The sequence below is a fragment of the Ochlerotatus camptorhynchus genome, unplaced genomic scaffold, assembly GCF_037179485.1.
Source record: "Ochlerotatus camptorhynchus isolate MF236.1 unplaced genomic scaffold, CSIRO-AGI_Acam_v1.1 ptg000343l, whole genome shotgun sequence".
In the NCBI taxonomy this organism is placed as follows: Eukaryota; Metazoa; Arthropoda; class Insecta; order Diptera; family Culicidae; genus Ochlerotatus; species Ochlerotatus camptorhynchus.
The window spans coordinates 1,337,707-1,358,598 of record NW_027040831.1 but is presented as its reverse complement, the minus strand read 5'-3'; the positions used below and the strand labels follow the sequence as shown (position 1 = coordinate 1,358,598).

Genomic DNA, 20,892 nt, shown 5'->3' with positions numbered 1-20,892 from the left:
CTACATCCCCATTCCGATTCCTATTTTATCGTCGTCATCGCCACGTTTTCCACATTTAAACCGGCTTCGTTTGAGTTGGCATGCCATTGTTGTTGTTGTTGTTCTTTCTAGGTAGGAGTTTCTAGAGACATTGCTAGTCTAGTACATAGTCTCTCCTCCCGTCGAACGGCGATGACAACGCGATAGCCTGTGGCTTCGGATTGGCACGTGGAACCCCACCGAGCTGCCCACCGCCTCAATAGGCTGAACATACGACAAACGCCCAACAACTAGTTGGAGCTCTATGCGATTGTGCTACACCAAATCCTTCCTCCCCGGCCATTACGAGTTCGAGTAAGTGATATCAAATTCTAAATTCCCCTTCCTGGATGGAGGGATAAGACTCTTTCCCAGTGGGCAACTCTATACCTACCCCCCCATCATCTCTGGATCTACGTCAATGCAAAGTTGGATGAGTGAGTTGCATTATGCAACCACAATTTTTATTCCAGCAAGACGAGCGGGATAAATTCGCTGCCATTGGCACACTACCTAGTCGGTGAGTTATGTAAAGCCGAGCGAAGATGTCGGATAAGTGAGTTGTACACAGTTTGCGAGAGCTTGAAAAGGTAGTTGTTCTGATGCTGCTGCCTCATTGTTGTTTGATAATAAGTAATTGCTGCGCAGCGCTGCCTTGAGATTCTCCACTTGCAATTGATTGCAACTGTCCGTGGAAGGGGCGGTACCTACTTTAGTGAAATTTTGAAATGTGACACTTATTGTAAATCCGTTTAATCCGCTCGCTTCTAATCGAAGATGATTTGTTTGCTAAGGAATGTATGATGCAATCGAGCGAATATTAATCAATTTGCAATTTGATAGTCATCTCTCGGTTACACAAGCTACAACCACATTTACCATCTGTCACGACCACTCCGACGGTAGAACGATTACCTGGGGTAAATCGGATGTGACAGTAGCAGCAGCAGCAGCAATTATTAGGTATTCACATCGAGGAGGATGGAAATAGAATCGCACATAAACAGATGTTGGTCCCACTGATAGCTCCATAAGGATTTTTCGGACATATGAAATAGCTGATTGAGTTCGCTTTCATTTATGTGAATTTTTTAGTTGTTGCTAGTGAATTACGTTAGTTAAAGGCTGACTAAAAGTAAATTGGTACGCACAAAAAGACCTGTAATTTGTGATTCAATTTGCTTAAAAAAAGTCCAATAATGATTGCTTTACAGTACTTTTATTAAAACTTCAAAGTTACAGCATTAGATGGTTACATATCTCCAGTTCGAACGAAATCTCGAACCTTCCTCTTGATGGAACCCATTAGCGCCCGCACAGTGGAAACGGACACGGAATCAGCGCATTTCTTCTATATTTGCCCGCATTTGCTGGATGTCCTTGACTGCCCCGCCGCTTCGTCGAAGTGGCTGCTTTGAAATTGCCCAGTATTTTTCGAGTGGTAGAAATTCCGGGCAATTCGGAGGATTCATTAGCTTGGGGAAAAATCGATCTTGTTGGCAGCATACCACTCCAGAAGCACCTTGGAGTAGTGGCAGCTGGCCAAATTGGGCCAAAAGATGACTTTGCCTCTATGTTTTCGGATGAACGGCAGTACACGCTTTTTCAGGCATTCTTCGATGTAAACTTGGGATGTCATCGTCGAGGATGTGACGAATGGTTCCGTTTTCAGGCCACAACTGCAAATCGCTTGCCAAATCATGGCCTTCTTCAAACTTGAATCTTCCCGGCACATCCCAACGTCCAGTCGCGATGTAAAACTTTTGACCGGCAGCTGCTGAAAATCGAGTTTGACGTATGTTTCGTCATTGTTCAAAGTGCAGCCCTTGTGTTTCATCAAAACACGGTCATACAAGAGCCTTGCACGCTTTTTGGCTACGGAATTCTGCTTCATGTGCCGGTTCGGATATTTACTGGCTTTGTACGACTTGTATCCTTCCCTGGCAAAGATGTTTCGCACCGTTTGAAAGTTGGCGTTGTACCTTCTGGCCACATCTCGGATCGAATGACCGGGGTTGGCTTTAACGCTCCTCAACATTTTGCTGCGCAGCTGACGATCCCTGGTTCCAGTTTTTTCGTAGGTCCTCTGATTCCTTTCAGGGCCCTTAGGTCAGTCGGTAAAGGCGCAGCTACAAAGCAAGACCATGCTGGAGGTGGCTGGGTTCAATTCCCGGTCCGGTCTAGGAATTTTTCGGGTTGGAAAATTTCTCGACTTCCCTTGGTATAGAAGTATGATTGGACTTGCCACACAATTATACCAATGCAAAAATGGTACAGGCGTCGAAAGCTCTCAATTAATAACTGTGGAAGTGCATCTAGAACACTAAGTTGAGAGCACGCAATAAGCTAATATGCGATATGCAATAGCTTGAAATGCGAATAAGAAGAAGTCTGATTCCTTTCCACACTCAGGGTTTCCTTGTAGGATTTGAGGACTCAACAAACTGTTGTTTTTGGCATCTTCAGCACATTAGCCAGCTTGAAACCGGCCCACTCCGGATTCCATTTGCCGTTATTTCTGAACGTGATCGACTACTTTGATCAAACTTCCACCACCAATAGAAGCGTAAACAAACCACTGCCAAAGATTTTCGATTCCCAACACTAGAGGCGGGCTAGTGGCGCGCGAGGGGCGTACCAATTTACTTTTAGTCAGAAGTAGAATGTACCGCTTGAACTAGGTATTCAATATAATGTATGGTGAAAAAGGAAAACTGGAATCACCCAAATGTTATTAGAAAACAACCTGTAAAATAGGAAACCCTAATTAACTAACGAATTTGAATGCAGTGACCTTTCATTAAATGAGGAACAACATTAATCTATGCCGCAGCCCTGTGATCATTCGTTTGAATGTAGACTTTGTAAATATTCTAGACAAAATCTCGGAAAATTTTAGAATTTACAGGTCTTAATTTTTGTATATGGTTGTAAATATTTTATTTTGTATATCGAATTTGAAATTTGTTCTACTTAATATTTAATTCACGGGAGTTCTTCTTCCAGGCTCTTATAAATACATTTCGTAGTCTTGAGTCTGAACTGTTTTAGTTCAGGTTTTAAAAATACTTATAATGTATTTTGGAACTTGACATTGCGAAATTTTGTCTTGTGTGCGGTCCTCAAACGCTGATACTCTGGGAAGGCGAGACATTTCAAGGATTTTCCAATCCTCTGTCACGGTCAGGCAGGGAAAATCATTTGCATTCATTTCATACATTCATTTACATTCATTTGCCCCTAACTTTTTTCATCAACAGCATTCCGCAAAATGATGTATAGATCTTTTGTGGGTTTTGCTATTAGCTACAACTTTTGCTCATAACTCAAATCTGCATCTCTTATGCATCACAAACTAGAGTGGGCAGAACTTGTTACTGTTTTTCAGTGAATGTAAAATACATTCACTGAAAAACAGTAGTGGCTTCTGTTCACTCTGGTTCGTCATGCATAAGAGATACGAATTTGACTTGTTGACAAAAATTGTAGCTAATAACAAAACCTACAAAAGCTCTATACATCTTTTTGCGGAATGCTGTTCAAGAAAAAAGTTAGAGGCAACGCACGAAATGAATGCAAATGATTGTCCATGCCTGGTCACGGCCATTGGTTCTTGAAGCTGCCGTCAGTAGCAGTGGTGGCGTTGATGTCATCGTGATGTTAAGCTTCGTTCATACGTTATTGCCAATTCAGAGAAAAATTAGCATTTGGCGTCAGATTATCAGCTTTAATAGCATGCAGTGGCTGTCAGTGTCGAAAAGTCCACGCACTTCACAAACTTACACCTCCCACAACATTGCCATGGCCGTTCAAACAAACGCATAAACGAAGCTGAAACTCCTATCGTTTACATCAGCTGTCAAATTGGAGGCGAACCAGCCCAAGGCTGAAAGCCTCCTTAATAAAGCTAAATAATAATAATAATAATCAGCTGTCAAAATCTGACGTAAAATCGAACCAGATGAACCAAAAAAATCGGCTTCAAGCAAAGTGTTCTTGGATGACTTTTGTGCCACCGGAGTAGGATCTCCGGAAATTTAAAAAGTCTCAAGGTATTTTGTAGAGCTTGATTTAAAAAAAAACCACTTTCAATCGAAATCGTCAAGCGACGTCGAAGCTGTCAAACCATCACCTTCAATTGAAAATCATTCTATCTTCTCTTCGTGCAGATCCCCTTCAACATCAATAGAACCACTTTCGATCAGTTTTCATGCTGTTTTTTTTTGGCTTGATTCGTGTTCGTTTCGTCTTTCATTGTCAAATGAACTTACTTCCGCATTGAAGCGAAGCTGTTCGAATCAAATTCGCGCAGTTTTTCTTACTTTTGTTGATTGTTCAATCGGTTCATTTAAGCGCAGGCGCATACATCTGTACAGGTGGATGTCAAATTTATCATTGTCGGGTGGTTTGTTTACCCATCAATATGGGTATTTTTGAAATCGTCTAGAGACCGGCAATTGGTTACCGACGACATTTTGAAATCAAAGATGGCGGCTTCCGATTTCGGAAAAAGTCGAAAATACGGACGCCGACCAATCAATATGGGTATTTTTGGCATCAGGGTGACGTGATCGAAAAGCGATATGCGACGTCATTTTAAAATCCAAGATGGCGGCTGCCGGTTTAAAAAAAGTGGGAAGTACTGTCAAGTACCCATTAATATAGGTATTATTTGAATCGGAATGACGTCTAGAGGCTTTTTGCTTGATTTGTTTTCCGTACTGAGTACCGATGCTACCGACGCCAGGGAGGCAGCTCCCACACCTGTACCCTACCTATTGACCCATCAACTCATGGACCGGGGACCAACGGCTTTACGTCTCTTCCGGATTAAACCCAGGCCGGCTGGAATGAGAGGTAATCATGCTTACCACAACACCACAGGCGCCGCTTCATCGAAAATTGATATGCAACACTATTTTAAAATCCAACAGGGCGATCTCCAGTTTAAGAAAAAGTGGGAAACACTGTCAAATCTTCTTCTTCTTCGCATTTCAAGCTTAATGCATATCGCATATTAGCTTATTGTGTGCTCTCAACTTAGTGTTCTAGATGCACTTCCACAGTTATTAATTGAGAGCTTTCGATGCCTGTACCATTTTTGCATTGGTATAATTGTGTGGCAAGTCCAATCATACTTCTATGCCCAGGGAAGTCGAGAAAATTTCCAACCCGAAAAATTCCTAGACCGGACCGGGAATCGAACCCAGCCACCTCCAGCATGGTCTTGCTTTGTAGCTGCGCCTTTACCGACTGAGCTAAGGGAGGCCCCACACTGTCAAATACCCATCATTATAGATATTTTTGGAATCAGAGAATGAAAATAGATATCCGATGCCATTGAAATTGTCCATTTTGAAATGCAAGATGGCGGCTTCCGAGATCAATATGGGTATTTTTTACTCTGGGTGACGTCTACAGGCCGGAAATCTATATCCAACTCCATTTTGAAATCCAAGATGGCGGCTTCCGATTTTAGAAAAAGTGGGAAATACTGTCAAATGTCCATCAATATACACTCATAAAATAAATCACATAACCAGTGGAAAATATCTATGTGAATTTCACATAACTTTCACGTGATCCCATAATTGGAAATTGCACCACTAAATCACATGAAATTATGTGTCCAATGAAATCTATGATTTCTCATATAGAATTTTTTATGTTATGTGATATTCAGATAAAAATCATTATTTTTGTTATTGGAAATATATTATGTGCGTTCCTGACAGAAACTAAGTGAAAACTTTTTTCAGTGTTTTACCATTTTATAATCATGGTAACGAAAGTCGATATGCACTAAACAATTAGACTCAACTCTGTTTCTATCAATGTGGCCACTGGATTTAAGAAATTAAATCCCAGTTTTTCCCGGTTTGTAAACGTAAATCTTGATCTACGATAAAAGTTTAGGATTCTGATACATTGAAAAATTTGTCTGGAGAATTTTGATGATAACGTCTCAGGAAGTCTGAGGACAATACTTAACGAATTTGAGTAGAAGTTATAGGCAGGGCTGGCAAATGTCATTTTCAATGAAAGATCTCACGTGATATTTACAGAAATACTTCTGTTATTACCATTGGATGAAAAAGCGATGATAGAGATTTACTTCAAAATCTCATCGATTTTTTGTCATGACAGAACATGACAGTGTTGTTAGCATCGCTATTACTGACTCATTTATTGATATTATTGTTACTTGTACAGCGGACATCTTTAAAATATATTAACTCTACAGATTACATACTGTAACTTGCCTAAATTCTTCTAAATCAGTTACATATGTTGATGTCAAAGCCGTATGACAATTATTCTCATGAATGCTAGATCATTGGAATATGACAAGAAATCTCATGATAGGTAGTTTCGTCTCGTGATAGTGCGAGGACCTGTTTTCTCATTGTCACATGACGGCCGTGATATTTACCAGCTCTGGTTACAGGTAATTTTGAGAACCATTTCAAGAAAATTGTCCAAAGATCTATAGCTGAATTCCAAGGTAGTTCTGAATATACTATTATCGGGATTGTGAGTAAATGCCAGGGAATTCTAAAGCAACTCTGAAAGAATTTCTAACAGCTTATTGATGATATGCATACAATTCTGACACTAGCCCCAATGAAATAATAAAAGCTGGAAATCTCTTAAAAATTAATCAATCTGAAAATACTACGAAGAGCTTGAATATCGATAATAATTCATAAAGAATTAGTTCTGAATTAATTTGAAAAAAATCTTTGCATTCCAGGAAATTCTAAGGAAAGTTCCAATTGAATTCCAAGAAAATTCAAATAAATTTCCTCAATGCCATTTTGGGAAGAATTTCAAGGGATATCTGAAGAAAATTCCCATGCAATTCTGGGATGAAATTCAAGTGCATACCAAGAGATTTCTATGAAATATTTCAAGGAAATTTAAAAAAAGACGATGGGGAGAAATAATGGATGTAGAGAAAATTTCCAGAGTATTCTGAATGGAATTCCTAATGTGTTTTGCACTGAATTTAGAATCTGTTATGGCCATTCTAGGAAATATTGAAGAGGATCATAAGATTATTGAGCCGAATCCTGGAAGTAATTCTCACGCTATAGTCTCTACTTAATGCATTTGGATTAAGCCGAAATGTTGTTAGGGGTGGGGCTTAGCTAACAATGCTAACGCCTTGGGTCTAAGAATGCGAATCTAAATGCATAACTAAGGGTACCAGCAATTTATTCATTGCGATTCTCTGCTTGACCGTCTAGCAGTTCAGTTCGGTTATCGCTCGCTCTCTCTCGAGTTATTCGCATAGTTCGTTGCGATGCTTTTCTTTCCCGGTGTTTAGTGAAGCATCGTTCGACCCAAGCATGGGGAAACCGGCTGCCATTCCGTCCGGAAAACGAACCCGATCAGACACCGCCGACGCACAGTTGGCATCGAAGAAGCTGCTGACAAACTACCGCTACGCTGTTCTGGAAAAAGACGATGAACCGCAGGTGGAAAAGAAAGAGAAACTTCCGTCTTTTTTCGTGAAGGGGTTTCCGCCCGGATTCATGGAGAAAATAGACTATTACGTCGGCAAAGGTCTCAAATGTACCATCCGCCTTTGCACTGAACGCTTCAAGCTGATGGTTCCAGGAATTAAACACTACAAGGCCGTTGAAGTACTTTTCCCACGTTATTGAGCAAGCATGGACATCCGGATATGACAACCGACTCACTGTCGAATGAGTTGAAGGTGAACGGACTCAAGTCCATGTTTTCAAGATAAATCGATATGTATCATGATCAGGTGTATCTGGTCCACCTTGAGAAGAATTCAACGTGCCTCAAGGATCTGCAGAATATTCAAGCCCTGTTCCACATCGTGGTGAAATGGGTTGAGTACAAGCCCGTCAACCGTGACGTCACCCAATTCTCCAATGCACGTTTGCGCAGTTGCAAAATCGGTTACGACCAGATTTACACTCTGGGTCTTTTCGTCATCGAGTATGGCCTCTAGTCAACTGGAACGCTTGCTCGCTCAAGAGCAAGAACATCGAGTTCGTTGAGTTTCTCAATGAACGAAACATCGACATTGCTTGAACCCCAAATTGACGTCTACCTTCCCGATTTCCGTGAGGCTTGATCGAACCAACTCTGCTGGAGGAGGAGTGGCTATCGCGTTAAGTAGAAACGTCTGCTGTTGGCTTCTGCCGAGCTTTCAGCTGAAGACCATCGAGACGTTTCTACTCCTGTCGGCCCTATCACCATCGTGGCGGCTTACTGCCCCAAACAAGTCAACATCTGGGACGGGTCGGCAGCAAACCTGCGACTGAACGCTAAACATCAAGTTTGGGGCAACAGTCGGCGCAATCAAAACGGCACCATCCTGAACAACGACCTGCAGGAAGCGCAATACAATATCTTGAGTCTGGACACTCCCACCCGGTTAAGTCAGTCCGGTGCTCCTGCCACCATCTACATCTACATCAGCAACATGGCACACATCTCGCAACCGGTTGGCTACCAGGAACTCAGCTCGACTATGATGTCCAACCAGAAACGTCCGAAGACGTTGACCGGTGTCTGCAATCCGTCGAGGAGGCAATATCCAGGACCAGGGAACAGCACTTGCTGGTATCCAGACAGGTGAGTAACACTCTGAACTTTGACAGCCCTACCAAAGATCTCATTAGACTCCGTAACACCATTCGTAGGCAGTACCAGCGTAATGGTCAATAAGATCCGTCTTCTCCCAGATTGTGCAAAGCCTTTCTAGAAGCTAACCAGAATCTTAAAAAAAATAAGCCCAGACCCATTCTACCATGGGTTCCACTGAATCGTCCCGATGATTCAGTGGGTTATCTGATAACTTCTGTTGAGAAGGCTGCTGTGATTGGCCAACACTTCGTCATCTCCCATAATCTCAGACAAAACATGATAAGTCCACATGAGGCTGCTGTTGCTGAAAAAGCGGTCAACCTACATTTGATTCCCCCCGAAGTTTCAGAGATTTCAAGCTCTAGTATCTAAGACTTCTGCCATGGGATTGTTGGACGTTTGAAAAAGTCTTGCATGATGGCCTCGTTCCTCTTGGGCCCATCCTCTTCAACTTGTTCACCTCCGACATTCCGGCTCTCCCAGATGGTGGAATGTTGTCTCTGTTTGCAGATGACACATCCATCATCTACAAGGGAAGGGTCATCGGAGCTCTTACTGCCAAACTTCAAAGAGTATTTCAACAACAGGAAGATCCATATCAACGCGGCGAAGACCCACATTCCCAATAACCAAGACTTGTCCCGTCTGAAAATAATATTATATGCATAAACTGCTCAGAGGTGGAAACCCTACACAGCAAGCTTCTTTTCAGGGAGCACATTGATAAGACTAACACCAAGTGCAGCATCTTGATGAGATCACTATATCCGCTTGTCTACAGGAAACTCAACTTTACCCTTGAAAAATAAGCTTGCTGTCTATAGACAACTAATCCTACCCGTTATTGAGTATAGTATGCCAATCTGGGAGAGTTGCTCCAAATGCCATCACCTTAAACTGTAAAGGATCCAGAACAAGATCCATAGGACGACCCTAAACAGTCCACCGCAGACTCAATATTCTGAGATCCACCTCCTGGGTGGAATTCAGGCATTAGAATAACGGAGAGTATTCATCCTGGAAAGGTTCCGAGATACCTGTCTGAGATCAGATCATCAGATCATACGTGATCTAGCACGTTAGGTTTAGTTATACTCGTATATAGGTAGGTTATCATATTTTCCAATTCAAGAAAAACACAAGGGTATTCTTTAAACCAGATGGATCTCACAACACTCGACAAAGAGTGTGTGGTTCTCCCATTTACTTCGCACACTCTTTTCCAACTAATCCGTGAGAAAGCGATCTACACAATGAGCGGCACACTCCGTGCGGCGCAGGGAGCGAATATAATACAACAAGCGCTAATGCACAGAACAGAAGGGGAACTTCGGATCAGAAAGTGGCTCCACTTTTCATTGGAGAACATCTTCTGCTTGCAGTTAAGATAGGCAGCATGTGAGTGCGCATAGAAAGCCCGTGTGGAACGCTATTACAATGCATCGCTGGTTGAGCATAAAAACGTACCACTTTTTGATTCACCGATTTGTTTGCACTTCCCCTTCTGTTCTGTTGCTAACGTCTTCTTTGAGTTCTTTGCAGACTTTGCTTACCACGACTGCATGCATAGGAGATGAAAAAGGGCATAACGAAGAAGAATTTTGTCTCTTTTTGCTGGGTTTCCCATTTGCCAACCCTACACTGAGTGGCGCTCTTTGCGTCGGAGCCGTCGGAGCGATGGCCACACATTGAGTTTTCATTATTTCTGGGTGTGTGTTTGTCTTCTCTTCTCCGCTGCTTTACACTTACGCTCGGTGAAAGACAAGCAAACTTTGTGTTTGCTTTAGGATTGGGCGATCTTCAGAGAAAGGCTTTAGAATTGATCCACTGATTAAATCGATCTTTGGTAAATCGATCGTATGGTTTTTTATTTTAATTAACCTTTCTGACGTTTATAACTCGCACACTTGCGTAATCGCATTTTCAAGTGCTTAGTTTGCTGTTTTCACTTTCGCTCTAGCCAAAAATGTTGGCTTGTTATTGTTATCCTCACTTTCTCACACGGACTATACGCTTGTTCACGTTGGTACCCCAAGAAATATTCAACTAAATGTTGTCGTGACGGTAAGGAGCAATCAGCATAGGAGGAAGGCAGGCTTACTGAAACTCCACAAACTCACTGAAGGTATTAAAACATTCTTGTCCTGCGAGTTTAGCCCAGCCCTCACCTCGAGGAAGTGGCGGCAGGAATATGGATGGCTTTTCGAGACTCCGGATGACTTTTTTGTTCGACGCAAGAAGCTCAGAGTTCACCCAGAGTGAGAGTAAGAGCGTGTGATAGGAACCATAAACATGAATGGCAGCAAACCTCACTCTCATTTTTATCCCCCTTCGCTCACAAGCTCTGAAGCTCAGTGGAATGATTTGGCATTAGGCATTCTACTCCTCAGAAAAATTCTACGCTCGGCTCATTTCAAACTCGCGAGCGAGGCTCCATCAAGCCTGGAGGAAGGTAGCGAAAACCTTCAAATGTTGCTGTATTCATAAATATCGGAAACGCAAATAGTGACGCCATTGTAGGGAGCGATGCTGATGTTGACGTTATGTTCGTTAAATTTACCTCGCCAGTCTGGGGGAGAGTAAATCGTTTTTTCGATGTAAATACAATTAAAAAAATAAACACCTATTGTTTTTTTTAAACTCGAAAAGATCGTTCGGAAATCGAGATGAAAAAGATCGATCTTCCTAAGATCGATCCAAGATCGAGCAATCCAAGTATGCTTCATTCTCACTTTGTTTATTTCATGTCGTTTTCGTTTTTGCGGAATAGCTACACCGGTGCTACACCGCCGTACACCGGCAAAATTCAGGGTGTAGCTATCGGTTGCACCTTTGTTTACAAACAAATGATAATGAGCTGTCAATGACTTGTGCTTATTGCTGCTTACACTACACCGGTGTAGTGTAGTAAAAACGAAAACGACATCAGAAAATCAGTACATTGCGCGCATTGAGTAATCATATGACAGCTCTGGTTGTGCACAAACAGAATTGAATTTAATTTGACTGCCACTATTAGACACTTCATAAATCGAAGCGTGCCTTGGCCACGATTAAATAGACGCGTGTTTGTTTTCTATCGAGCGCGCTTACTGTTTCCGAATTGATTCCTACTCCAGCTTTGCGTTAACAGGGTGTCGACTCAATGAAGAAAACAAAATTTCCTGATATTTTCCAGTAATTTTCCAACAAACTTCAATTGCAGTGTCTACATGGTTTTGTCAACACGATCTCATCAGCTATTATTTTCCTCAGATATGTATTACCCAACAAACAGTTCTAGCTGCAGACCAGCCTATACAGGCACAAATTAGATGCATATAGTAATTTGTCGGTTGTATCAGCTAGTCTGCAGCCAAAATTGTTAGTTGGGTAGTGCTTTCTGGACATGGACTTCTAACCCATGAAGTGTGGTCCAGTACAATCTCAAATAGAATAAAGCGTTCGATACATTTTATAGAATGCAAAAAAGACAGAAATCGCGTTTTACCAAAAACGGGAAGGCCCACATTTTTCTAAATTCATAATCACGGTAAGCGCCAGGTAAGCAGTTCAATTCATGATTAATAGCGAAGAAAACTGCAATCATCTCGATATCAATCTTCAAACAAGTCTTGCTTAATCGCTTAAAATTTTCAACAAGTTTGCTCGATTTACTCCCTGATATGAGAAGAGATCCTTGGCATGACGATTTTCTCACCCTCTGATGCAGTGTTGAAAATATTCACCAAAACTCACTATGACTCGCGAACTTTTACCTTGTTGAACTTCGTGAAATATCGTGAACTTTTTCAACCCGGCTTAGAAGTTCTGTTCTGACTGTTTCTGAACTCAACGCTAGCGACAGAAATTCAACCAGTTCTCCTACATCTTACATATGAAACACTTGTCTTTAATCCCTTGAGCACAATTTAAGACCCAGCTTCGCAAGAAAATTATTCCGGTTAATGCGCTTAACCCAACGCTAATTTGCGGTCAGATTCCTATGGTAGGAAATCGTAAAAACAGCGCTTTCACCATTCACTGAGAATCTAATGTACCGAGCTAATCAGATTTACAATGAAGACCTAGAATACTCAATAAAGCCACTCTATGCTGTCGAGGCAATGCTTGTTTATGATTCTTTGAATCATATTTCTATCATAAAAGTGCTACTCCAAGCATCAATGACAAAAATCCACCCAAGCAAGACCATTATCCTAATCAGGGTGTTTAGAACACAATAAGGAACAGGAACTACAAGTGGTCAGAAACAAAAATCATCCTCTTCTCTTAGCTCTTTACTCAAAAGCGCTCCATTGCACCCAAAGGATCTAAATTAAACGCAATTAGATGTAACATCTACTAAGAGACCAAGACATACAAATGTGGATGTTAAATTTTGCAACAACTAACAATGTCAAGTGTCTACGGAAATGGATTTTTATTAATCATCAAAATCCTCTTTTATTTGAGTAATTCTAGCTCAACTTGCAAAAATGCAACATCAAGCATTGAGCAACCACAAATTCGCAACACTATTTAAAATTTAAAATGAACAACCATCTTCAAACTCAGTGCCGTCGCGTCCACATGTGCAACCTGTGCACGACACAGGTGTAAATAATTTAAAAAAAATGTATTTGACGCTATAAAAAGATTTTTATAGATTTTCTCGTCACTGCTATATTTCTTTACTCCAGACCACCAGCGACCATGAATACACTATTTTTTAGTGTGGCTCAATTAAATCTTCGACCTTGGTTTGCTTCAAAAAGGATTAAATTCAGTTCGGATGGTCTGCCTAATCCCTAATGCATTGATATCTAAGCATTTCGATATCACTACCATGACAAAATTGAGAATGGTCAAATGCGTGATGAAAGCCTAGCAGACCTTCTATCACCTCTTGAAACATACCACACATTTTCCACAATACATGGCGGTTTGCACCACTAGTTGTAATTGAAACTTTCAGCAGTCACGCGTCAAACGGGAGCAACACGGAAACAGCAGTCTGGTACGCTTTGGACGTTATCATACTTGCAGACCGGCTTGAATGTATGATTTTAATTTAGAAGAACATTTGTGATGTATGGGTGCCTAAAGCGTGCATTTCACGCTGTGCACTTGGATATCTGATTGCAGGCAAAGAGAGTAATGGAGAAGAGAGCGCAAAAGCTCTCTCTCTCTCACTCTCTTGTCAGTTGTAATTCTCTCAATTACCGATGGTTGCGCCGGTGCTAGGAGCTTCATCAAAGGTGACACACAAGGAAGAAGTGTTCTGAAACTCATTTGGTAAGCTCATTCCTTTATTTTGATAACATTTTTTTTGTACCGTAAATGGCCATCGAAAAACGCATTAAATACATGCTTTAGCATTGACAATGTGTAGAGGTGCTACAAACCTACCCTTCATGTGTTGCCGTATCCATTTTTTCTTAGGAGCGCCAGTCGGTCGTCGGGAACATTCGCTCAAATCCTTGCTCCGCGGAGGCTCCTCGATGGTAGTCCGTGATTTCATGCTAAAATCCTGAGGTTCTTCGAAGCCATTCTCGTCGTCGTCGTCGTCGTCGTCATCCGGTAGTGGCGGTAAATCGGCAGAGTCACGCTCATCATCGGCGTGGTCGGCTTCGTCGCTGACGAACGAATCGTCCACGTCCACGTGGATTGGACTTTTCGCTGGGTTGAATGGACTGGGTGTTTGATGACGCTGGGGTGGTGACTTCCGACTCAACGGAGAGTTGAGCATAGTTTTCATGGCATTGCTGCACTCGTTCATGCAAATGTCGTAGTACTGGTTGTCCATTAGGTTTTTGGAGGCATTTCGACGAAACTTTGTCTGGAGTTTGCTCTCGGATGGTGGAGGTGGAGCTGGGTAGTTGAAGTAGCTGTTGAGCTGCTGACCGTAGGCTGCAGCTGCCGAGGCAGATGAGGCCGTATTCGTCGGGAGCGGGACGTATGGGACAGCTCGGTTGTTGTAGATCTTGACGGGGATCTTGGGATAAGCGAAGTAATACGGGGAATATGGTATGCTGTAGGGCGAGGTTGACGGTGAGGAGTGGGAGGAAGACATTGACATTCCACTTGGTGGAGTGAGATTACGTGCTTTGTAGGCAGAAGATGTTGAGCGGTACTTGGGCTGGGGAACGTTATTGACCGGTGCTGGGGCAGCATCACCATAACCTTTGCCTAGCACGGATAACGAAGGATGACCGAGATGGGGTGGATTATCATCGTTCAAGTTTACGTTCCTCATGCTGAAGCAGATTCCGACGTCGGTGACCATGGTGTTTTCGTAGAAGGATGCTCCTTGAGCGGGCGGTGGATGAATGTTGATTGATGAGTGTGCAATTTGCGGCGGAACCGAGCCCTGATAGGTTCGAAAGCCTTGGCCAACCGGAGGTTGCTGCGGCGAAAGATAGTACCGTTGCTGATGCTGCTGTAGTTGCTGCAACTGTTGCTGCTGTTGGTGCTTCGAAAGAATCGAATAGGGATAACATTTGTCCTTATCTCCACCACTTTCACAGAAGGCACTGCGTCTATTATCGCTGTACATCGCAAACGCGAATCCCTAGCCTAATCTCACTGCACTAATCTCACCACGCCACTGATTTCACCCTTAAAATCAGCACTCGTAGTAACCGCTAGTTTGTAGACGTAGGTTTGTGTATGTGGCTATCACAGATGCTTACTACTGGTCTGCAGGTGCATTTTTCTTCCGCTAAAATATCACCTGATTGCACTTCATAAAAACTGAAATCTTTTGATATCTCTCTCCTTTGCGATTCGATAAAAAAAACAGGCACTACTGGGAAATGCTACGACTTTCACTTGAGTAGAATATCACAATTTCCACAAGTTCGAAGCGACCGACTGCGAGGCGCAACAAACAGAACACTAGTGCCCAGCGATCTTGAACGGTGGCAGTGACGATGCAGGACTAAGATCCGTCCGAACGCGACGAAGAACAACAGTTGACTGATGGGCGATCCGGACCGGGAGCTTTCCAGCAAACCTACCCCGCCGTTGAGACACACTCAGACAGGAAGAGCGCGAGAGCGACTAACACTGGACTAATTTACAATTCCGAGCGTCTCGGAAGAGAACATGGTAACGCTGCAGCAGTGGGTGGTGAGTGGCGGAAAACTGCAACAGGGCAATTTAATAATGGCACGAGAGGAGCGCTTGTGTGAATCTCGCGAGCAACGACTCTTACGGATATTTGCATTTGTGTGTGGCTGTGTCGTCGTCGGAGCGGATTCTAGGATTCATCAAGTTACTGTCTGATGAATTCTCAATCAAACGCTCGGGCTCATACCGGGTTTCAAGTTCCCGGCCATTCGGGGGGAAAGGGATGAATTCGCAATTCAAATCAGAAAGTTAAGCCTATTCAGGCGTGCTTTGCAATGCAAAGAGCAACAAGCGAGCAGTAGGGTAGGAAGGGGCATCATCGCCAGCTTAAGGTGAAAATCATTTATTTAGGTAACAATCGCAATTTAATAGATTCAAATATTGTCTGTAGTAGAAGAAGTAGGTCTTTCTTAATAACTACCTAGGGTTGATATAGTTCAATGTTAGTTCGAATTTGACTATTTACAAAATGATATTTTGGATGCCTACAGGATTTTCCCGGTTTTCCGATTCACTGGTCACCCTGATATTGTATTAACCTGATGTGTTTCGAAACATCGATCGCTTCGCTTCGAGAAATCACCTCCTCAACTGTTCACAGTACTACACTGCTCCATCCTCAGGAATTACAATTTTTGCACCACAATCTGTTCGATCCGTTGAACTGAATTAAATTAACGACAGTCACGTGTAAAGACATGTGAGTAAAGCTTAGTCAATCCCTGTCGTATGATCTGCCTACGAACCGTCGTTTCGAAAGCTTGAATTTCGTGAATCTTGGGCCGTTAGCAACTGAGTCTTCGATCGATGAATTATTACGTAAATATACATATCATTAAATGTAAGCTGTAGTGTGAACGGAACGATAAGACCCCACATTTTCCAATGAGAATTCAATAGCTGACGAGGGTTGCACATTTTAAGTTTATTACATAATACTAAATCACTTGTGCTCAGCTGAAGGCAGATGGCGGGCCATATACAAGTTTCTGCGTAAAGCGCGGGCCACATTGCTTGGGTTTCCTCATAATTCATTGCATCAATAACAAATTATTGTTTTAGATCTTGAAATTTAGATCACGAATCATTAAAGATATTGTTTCTATAAAAATTTAACAGCTCTAAAATAAAGTGAATATTGTGGAGTTGGATATCTTGAAAGAATTCCAAGGCCTCATTGAGACTTAAGAAGTTTTCCGAGCTACAGAATCGTGAAAATTTTCCGGATACTATGCTGAATGCCATGGTTAAAACAGGTTGAATTTTGAAAAGATTGTCGTAAGAAATTCTTTTAGAAACCTTGAGCTTCAGCATGAGCATGAGTATGATTGACCGCCCACGGTTGCTACTCTGTTATTGCCAGATCAGCTGTAATTACACAAAGAACCAATAGACGATGCTTGGGACTAGCAATCATTCTCAATGGGTAAACACTGGTGATCTGAAACTAAGCAATACCAGCTTTGATGGAAACCGAGCACTCCGTTTACAAAAATAATGCTCATCGCAAAAATCCTACAATAGATCGCGGTCGAGTCACATCGGCAACAAAAGGAAGCGGGAGCACACCAAGCTCCCAAGCAACAGGGGGAAAATAGCTGCACAAACCTTTCCAAACCAAATCATCGCGCCCGGGACACAAAACCAAAACAAAATGCGAGCACCGAATAACTCCACGCCAGCACAGTGGGACGAAATCACAAATAGTGGGACATGGCTATTTGCGACAAAATTATTGAGTGTACATTTTGATGTCTTCTAGAATGTTTCTTCAAATTTTTAGCAGTTTAATTGAGTAGTTAAAATTTTTATTAAGAGGGGTTTACGCTAAGATAAAAAAAAATACTTTTTTATGTCTTGCTGAAATCGATGATCATCTATAGAAACATTGTAGATGAAGTCAATTTGATAAACTTTGTCCAACACGCTATTTTTCTATCTATCAAGTGGACGAAGTTATAGGGTGAAAATGGAGTACAAACGCTAGTACCCCCTTAAAACCGGTTTTTTACCATAACTTTTTAGTTTGAATTTTCAAATTTTTTCAATGTTCTACAAAGTTTTAAGTGCTATAAAACTGCTCATTTTTTATAAGCGAAGCAAATCGCTATCTCTTCATGTAAAGGATTTACATCCGTATATATAATTTTTCAACACTAACTTTAAAGGGGTGTATCTTGCAGGTTAGCCGGCATTAGCAGCTAAACTCAAAGTAATTTCGTTCAGCAACTTATACCCTACTGTTACATATACAATTCATAGGGAGATTCAAGGGGATGCCTAATGAATTTTCTATAGTATAGTATTCTCAGTCTAAGTCCAAGTTTTGGTGAAATTTGAGCAATATAAGGATTTTTGGTAAGCAAATGAATAGGATCGTTCCGTTTCCCATACAACATTTAAAATTCTCTCGCAAATCGAGATTATAACCAAATTTGTTCAAATTTCGCCTAGTTTTTGGGGACCAGAATAAGTATTGAAAGAGCAGTGGGAAACCCACTCTAATGTAAACACATGGACAAATAGTCATGAAAATAGCAAAACGTAACAAAACAATGAGATACTTTATTAGAAAATTCATTAGGCATCCCCTTGGATCTCCCTATGAATTGTATATGTAACAGTAGAGTAGAAAATGCCGAACAAAATAAAGTTGTGATTATCTGCGTATACCTGCCAACCTGCAAGATACACCCCCCTTACAGATAGCGTTAAAACATTATAAAAAAGGACTTCAATCCTTAAAACAAAAAGATAGCGTTTTTTTGGCTTCCAAAATGTGCAGTTTAAAAGCACTTACAACTTTGTAGAACATTCAAAAAAATTAAAAATTCAAACTAAAAAGTTTGTTTGTACTCCATTTCCACTCAATAACTTCGTCCACTTGAGAGATGGAAAATCGACGTCTTAGACAAAGTTTTTTTAAATGACTTTATCTACAATGTTTCCACAGATAGTAATCAATTTTAACAAGACATAAAAAAGTTATTTTATTATTTTAGTGTATACCGCCCTTAATCAAAAAAATTTACCATAAAGTATTTAAAAATTGAAGAAACATTCTAGAAGACATCAAAAAGCTACACTCAATAGCTTCGTCGCAAATGGCCATGTTCATCTTTATTTTATTACGTCCCACTGTGCGCCAGCACAAAGACAGGCCGGACTCAAAAAAATAAAATAAAATAAAAGCACGCAGCGGAGCAAAAACACAACCGTCCTCAAATGATGCTCAAAGTGCACTCCTTTTTTTTAGAAACCTTGAGCTTGAAAAAAAAAACTTGGGATCTGTCTTAAAGTTGCATGAATTCACAGGAAAAAAAATTAAATTGAATTTCGATTAGAATTGCCATAATCCAAAGGTTATTTTGAAGAGAACTCCTAGGGAGATCTGGAAAGTATTCTTAAATAAATACGTCGAGACAAGTAATTTGGAAATGAAATTAAAAGGCTTTGTGACGAAAGCTTTAGGAAAACACTTTAAAGCTAATTATAAGTAGAATTGCATGGTGATTCTGAAGAGAATTTCGAAGAATCTCTGAGAAGAACTCAAAGAGAATTCAAAGGATAATTCCAAAAAAATATCCGAAACTTCACAACTTCAAACAAATTTTGTGCAATGCTGCCAAGTACTTCTTAGGAATTCCGAGTTTAATTTAAAAAGAATTGTGATTAGAATTCGAAAGGAATCCGTATCTAATTCGATTCCAAATTAATCTTAAAGAGAATTTAATATTCTCGACAGCGTCAAGGAGAGGATTTTTAGCAGTTTAACTCAAAACTCAACTGCTAAAAAACCTCTCCTGGGTTGTTTAACGGTTATTCGTTATCTGCATTATAAATGGAACCGAAATCCAAAATTTTTTGGTATAGTGGAACTATTTTAAATAAGTACGATTACATTAGCAAACATTACCATCTTAGCGCCCCTTGGTGGGACTGTGTATGGGAGCGAGCTGTCAACGAATAGATTTAGTGTCAACGATCAAAAATTTAAATCTTGATTTGAAAATCGAGATGAATGTCTACGGGATCGATAAAAATATGGTTGTGCTCAGTAAACGAAGCTCTATCAGATGATGTATAAAAATTAGTATATTTTTTTTTTCGAAGTTAAACTACCCAATTTCATGGAAGTTAAAACTCACATCATCTGAGGATAGGGTATGGAAGTTTTGAGGTGAAATCAACAGAATTTAAAAAAAATATTTGAAACGGAATTTTAGGAAAATTTGAAAGAAACTGTGTTACAAATTATAACGGAAATTTAATGAAAAATTCGAGAGAATTCGAGGAATTCTGAAAATAATTCTGAGTATGAAAAAGAAGATGTTCAAAGAACTCTGATATGAAATTCAAGGGAATCTTAATTTGATAAAAGCTTTATACATTCCACAGGCTGGAAGTGGCTCGAGGACCATTGTATGAGCACCACCACCAATGAGTTACATTGCTTAGCAATACAATATTTAATGATAAGCTGTCGGTGTTGACTGAAAAGCAAATGTTTCAAACACAACTACAATAAATTTCACTCGCCCCTCTCTCAGTGTTTGATGCATATTACTGGGCAAAATACGATTTTCCGTCATGGTAGGAACAGAAGTTTCGTAAAATGTATTCACAAAAAAAGCAACTTAAGTTCGAAGTAATCTGATGCCAATCTCGACTTCCCGGCTACTGATTTAAAAATTCTCGTCTGTTGACTGTCCGTTGAGTTGAAACGGCTTTTTACAGATTCATCAGAGAAGCGGCAAACAAGTGTGGACTATAGGGGCTATAGTGTGGACAATTCTGGTGGCCCATTCCAGAAGCAATTAGAATTTAAAATCAAGCCCATCATTGCCATTTGATTCGATTTATTGAAGAACATCACTGGTTCGGAGGTCAAAAGTGGTTGCTAATTGCCTGTTTCCGTCCGGACACAGTGCTTTCGATTTGAAAATACAATTTGTCTTGGGATTCGGAGAAGTAGTAAATTATGTAACTTGTGGGAGCGTACCGAGATGGATATCAGGCTCTGTTCATGGTGGGACATTTTAGAACGTTTTTATTATGCTACAATGTGCTATAATTTAAGTGTGTTATGGTTTATATTGATTATTCTATGAGAAAATCACTGTTAAATGTTGA

General features: G+C 40.9%; 1 protein-coding gene across 5 annotated transcripts in view; it reads right to left on the bottom strand.

Moving 5' to 3' along the window:
* Mnt overlaps positions 1-20,892 on the bottom strand; it is a 103,093-nt gene that overhangs the window by 68,489 nt on the left and 13,712 nt on the right. For 2 of the 5 annotated variants that reach the window (XM_065231118.1, XM_065231119.1), the window contains exon 1: positions 14,038-15,590. The exons of 2 other annotated variants lie outside the window; for them this stretch is intronic. In XM_065231118.1, the coding sequence (XP_065087190.1) occupies positions 14,038-15,184 (1,147 nt within the window). In that variant the 5' untranslated portion in view covers positions 15,185-15,590. Of the gene's footprint in view, positions 1-14,037; positions 15,591-20,892 lie in introns of those variants that run through there. One more of the 5 variants, XM_065231120.1, reaches the window with a different exon arrangement.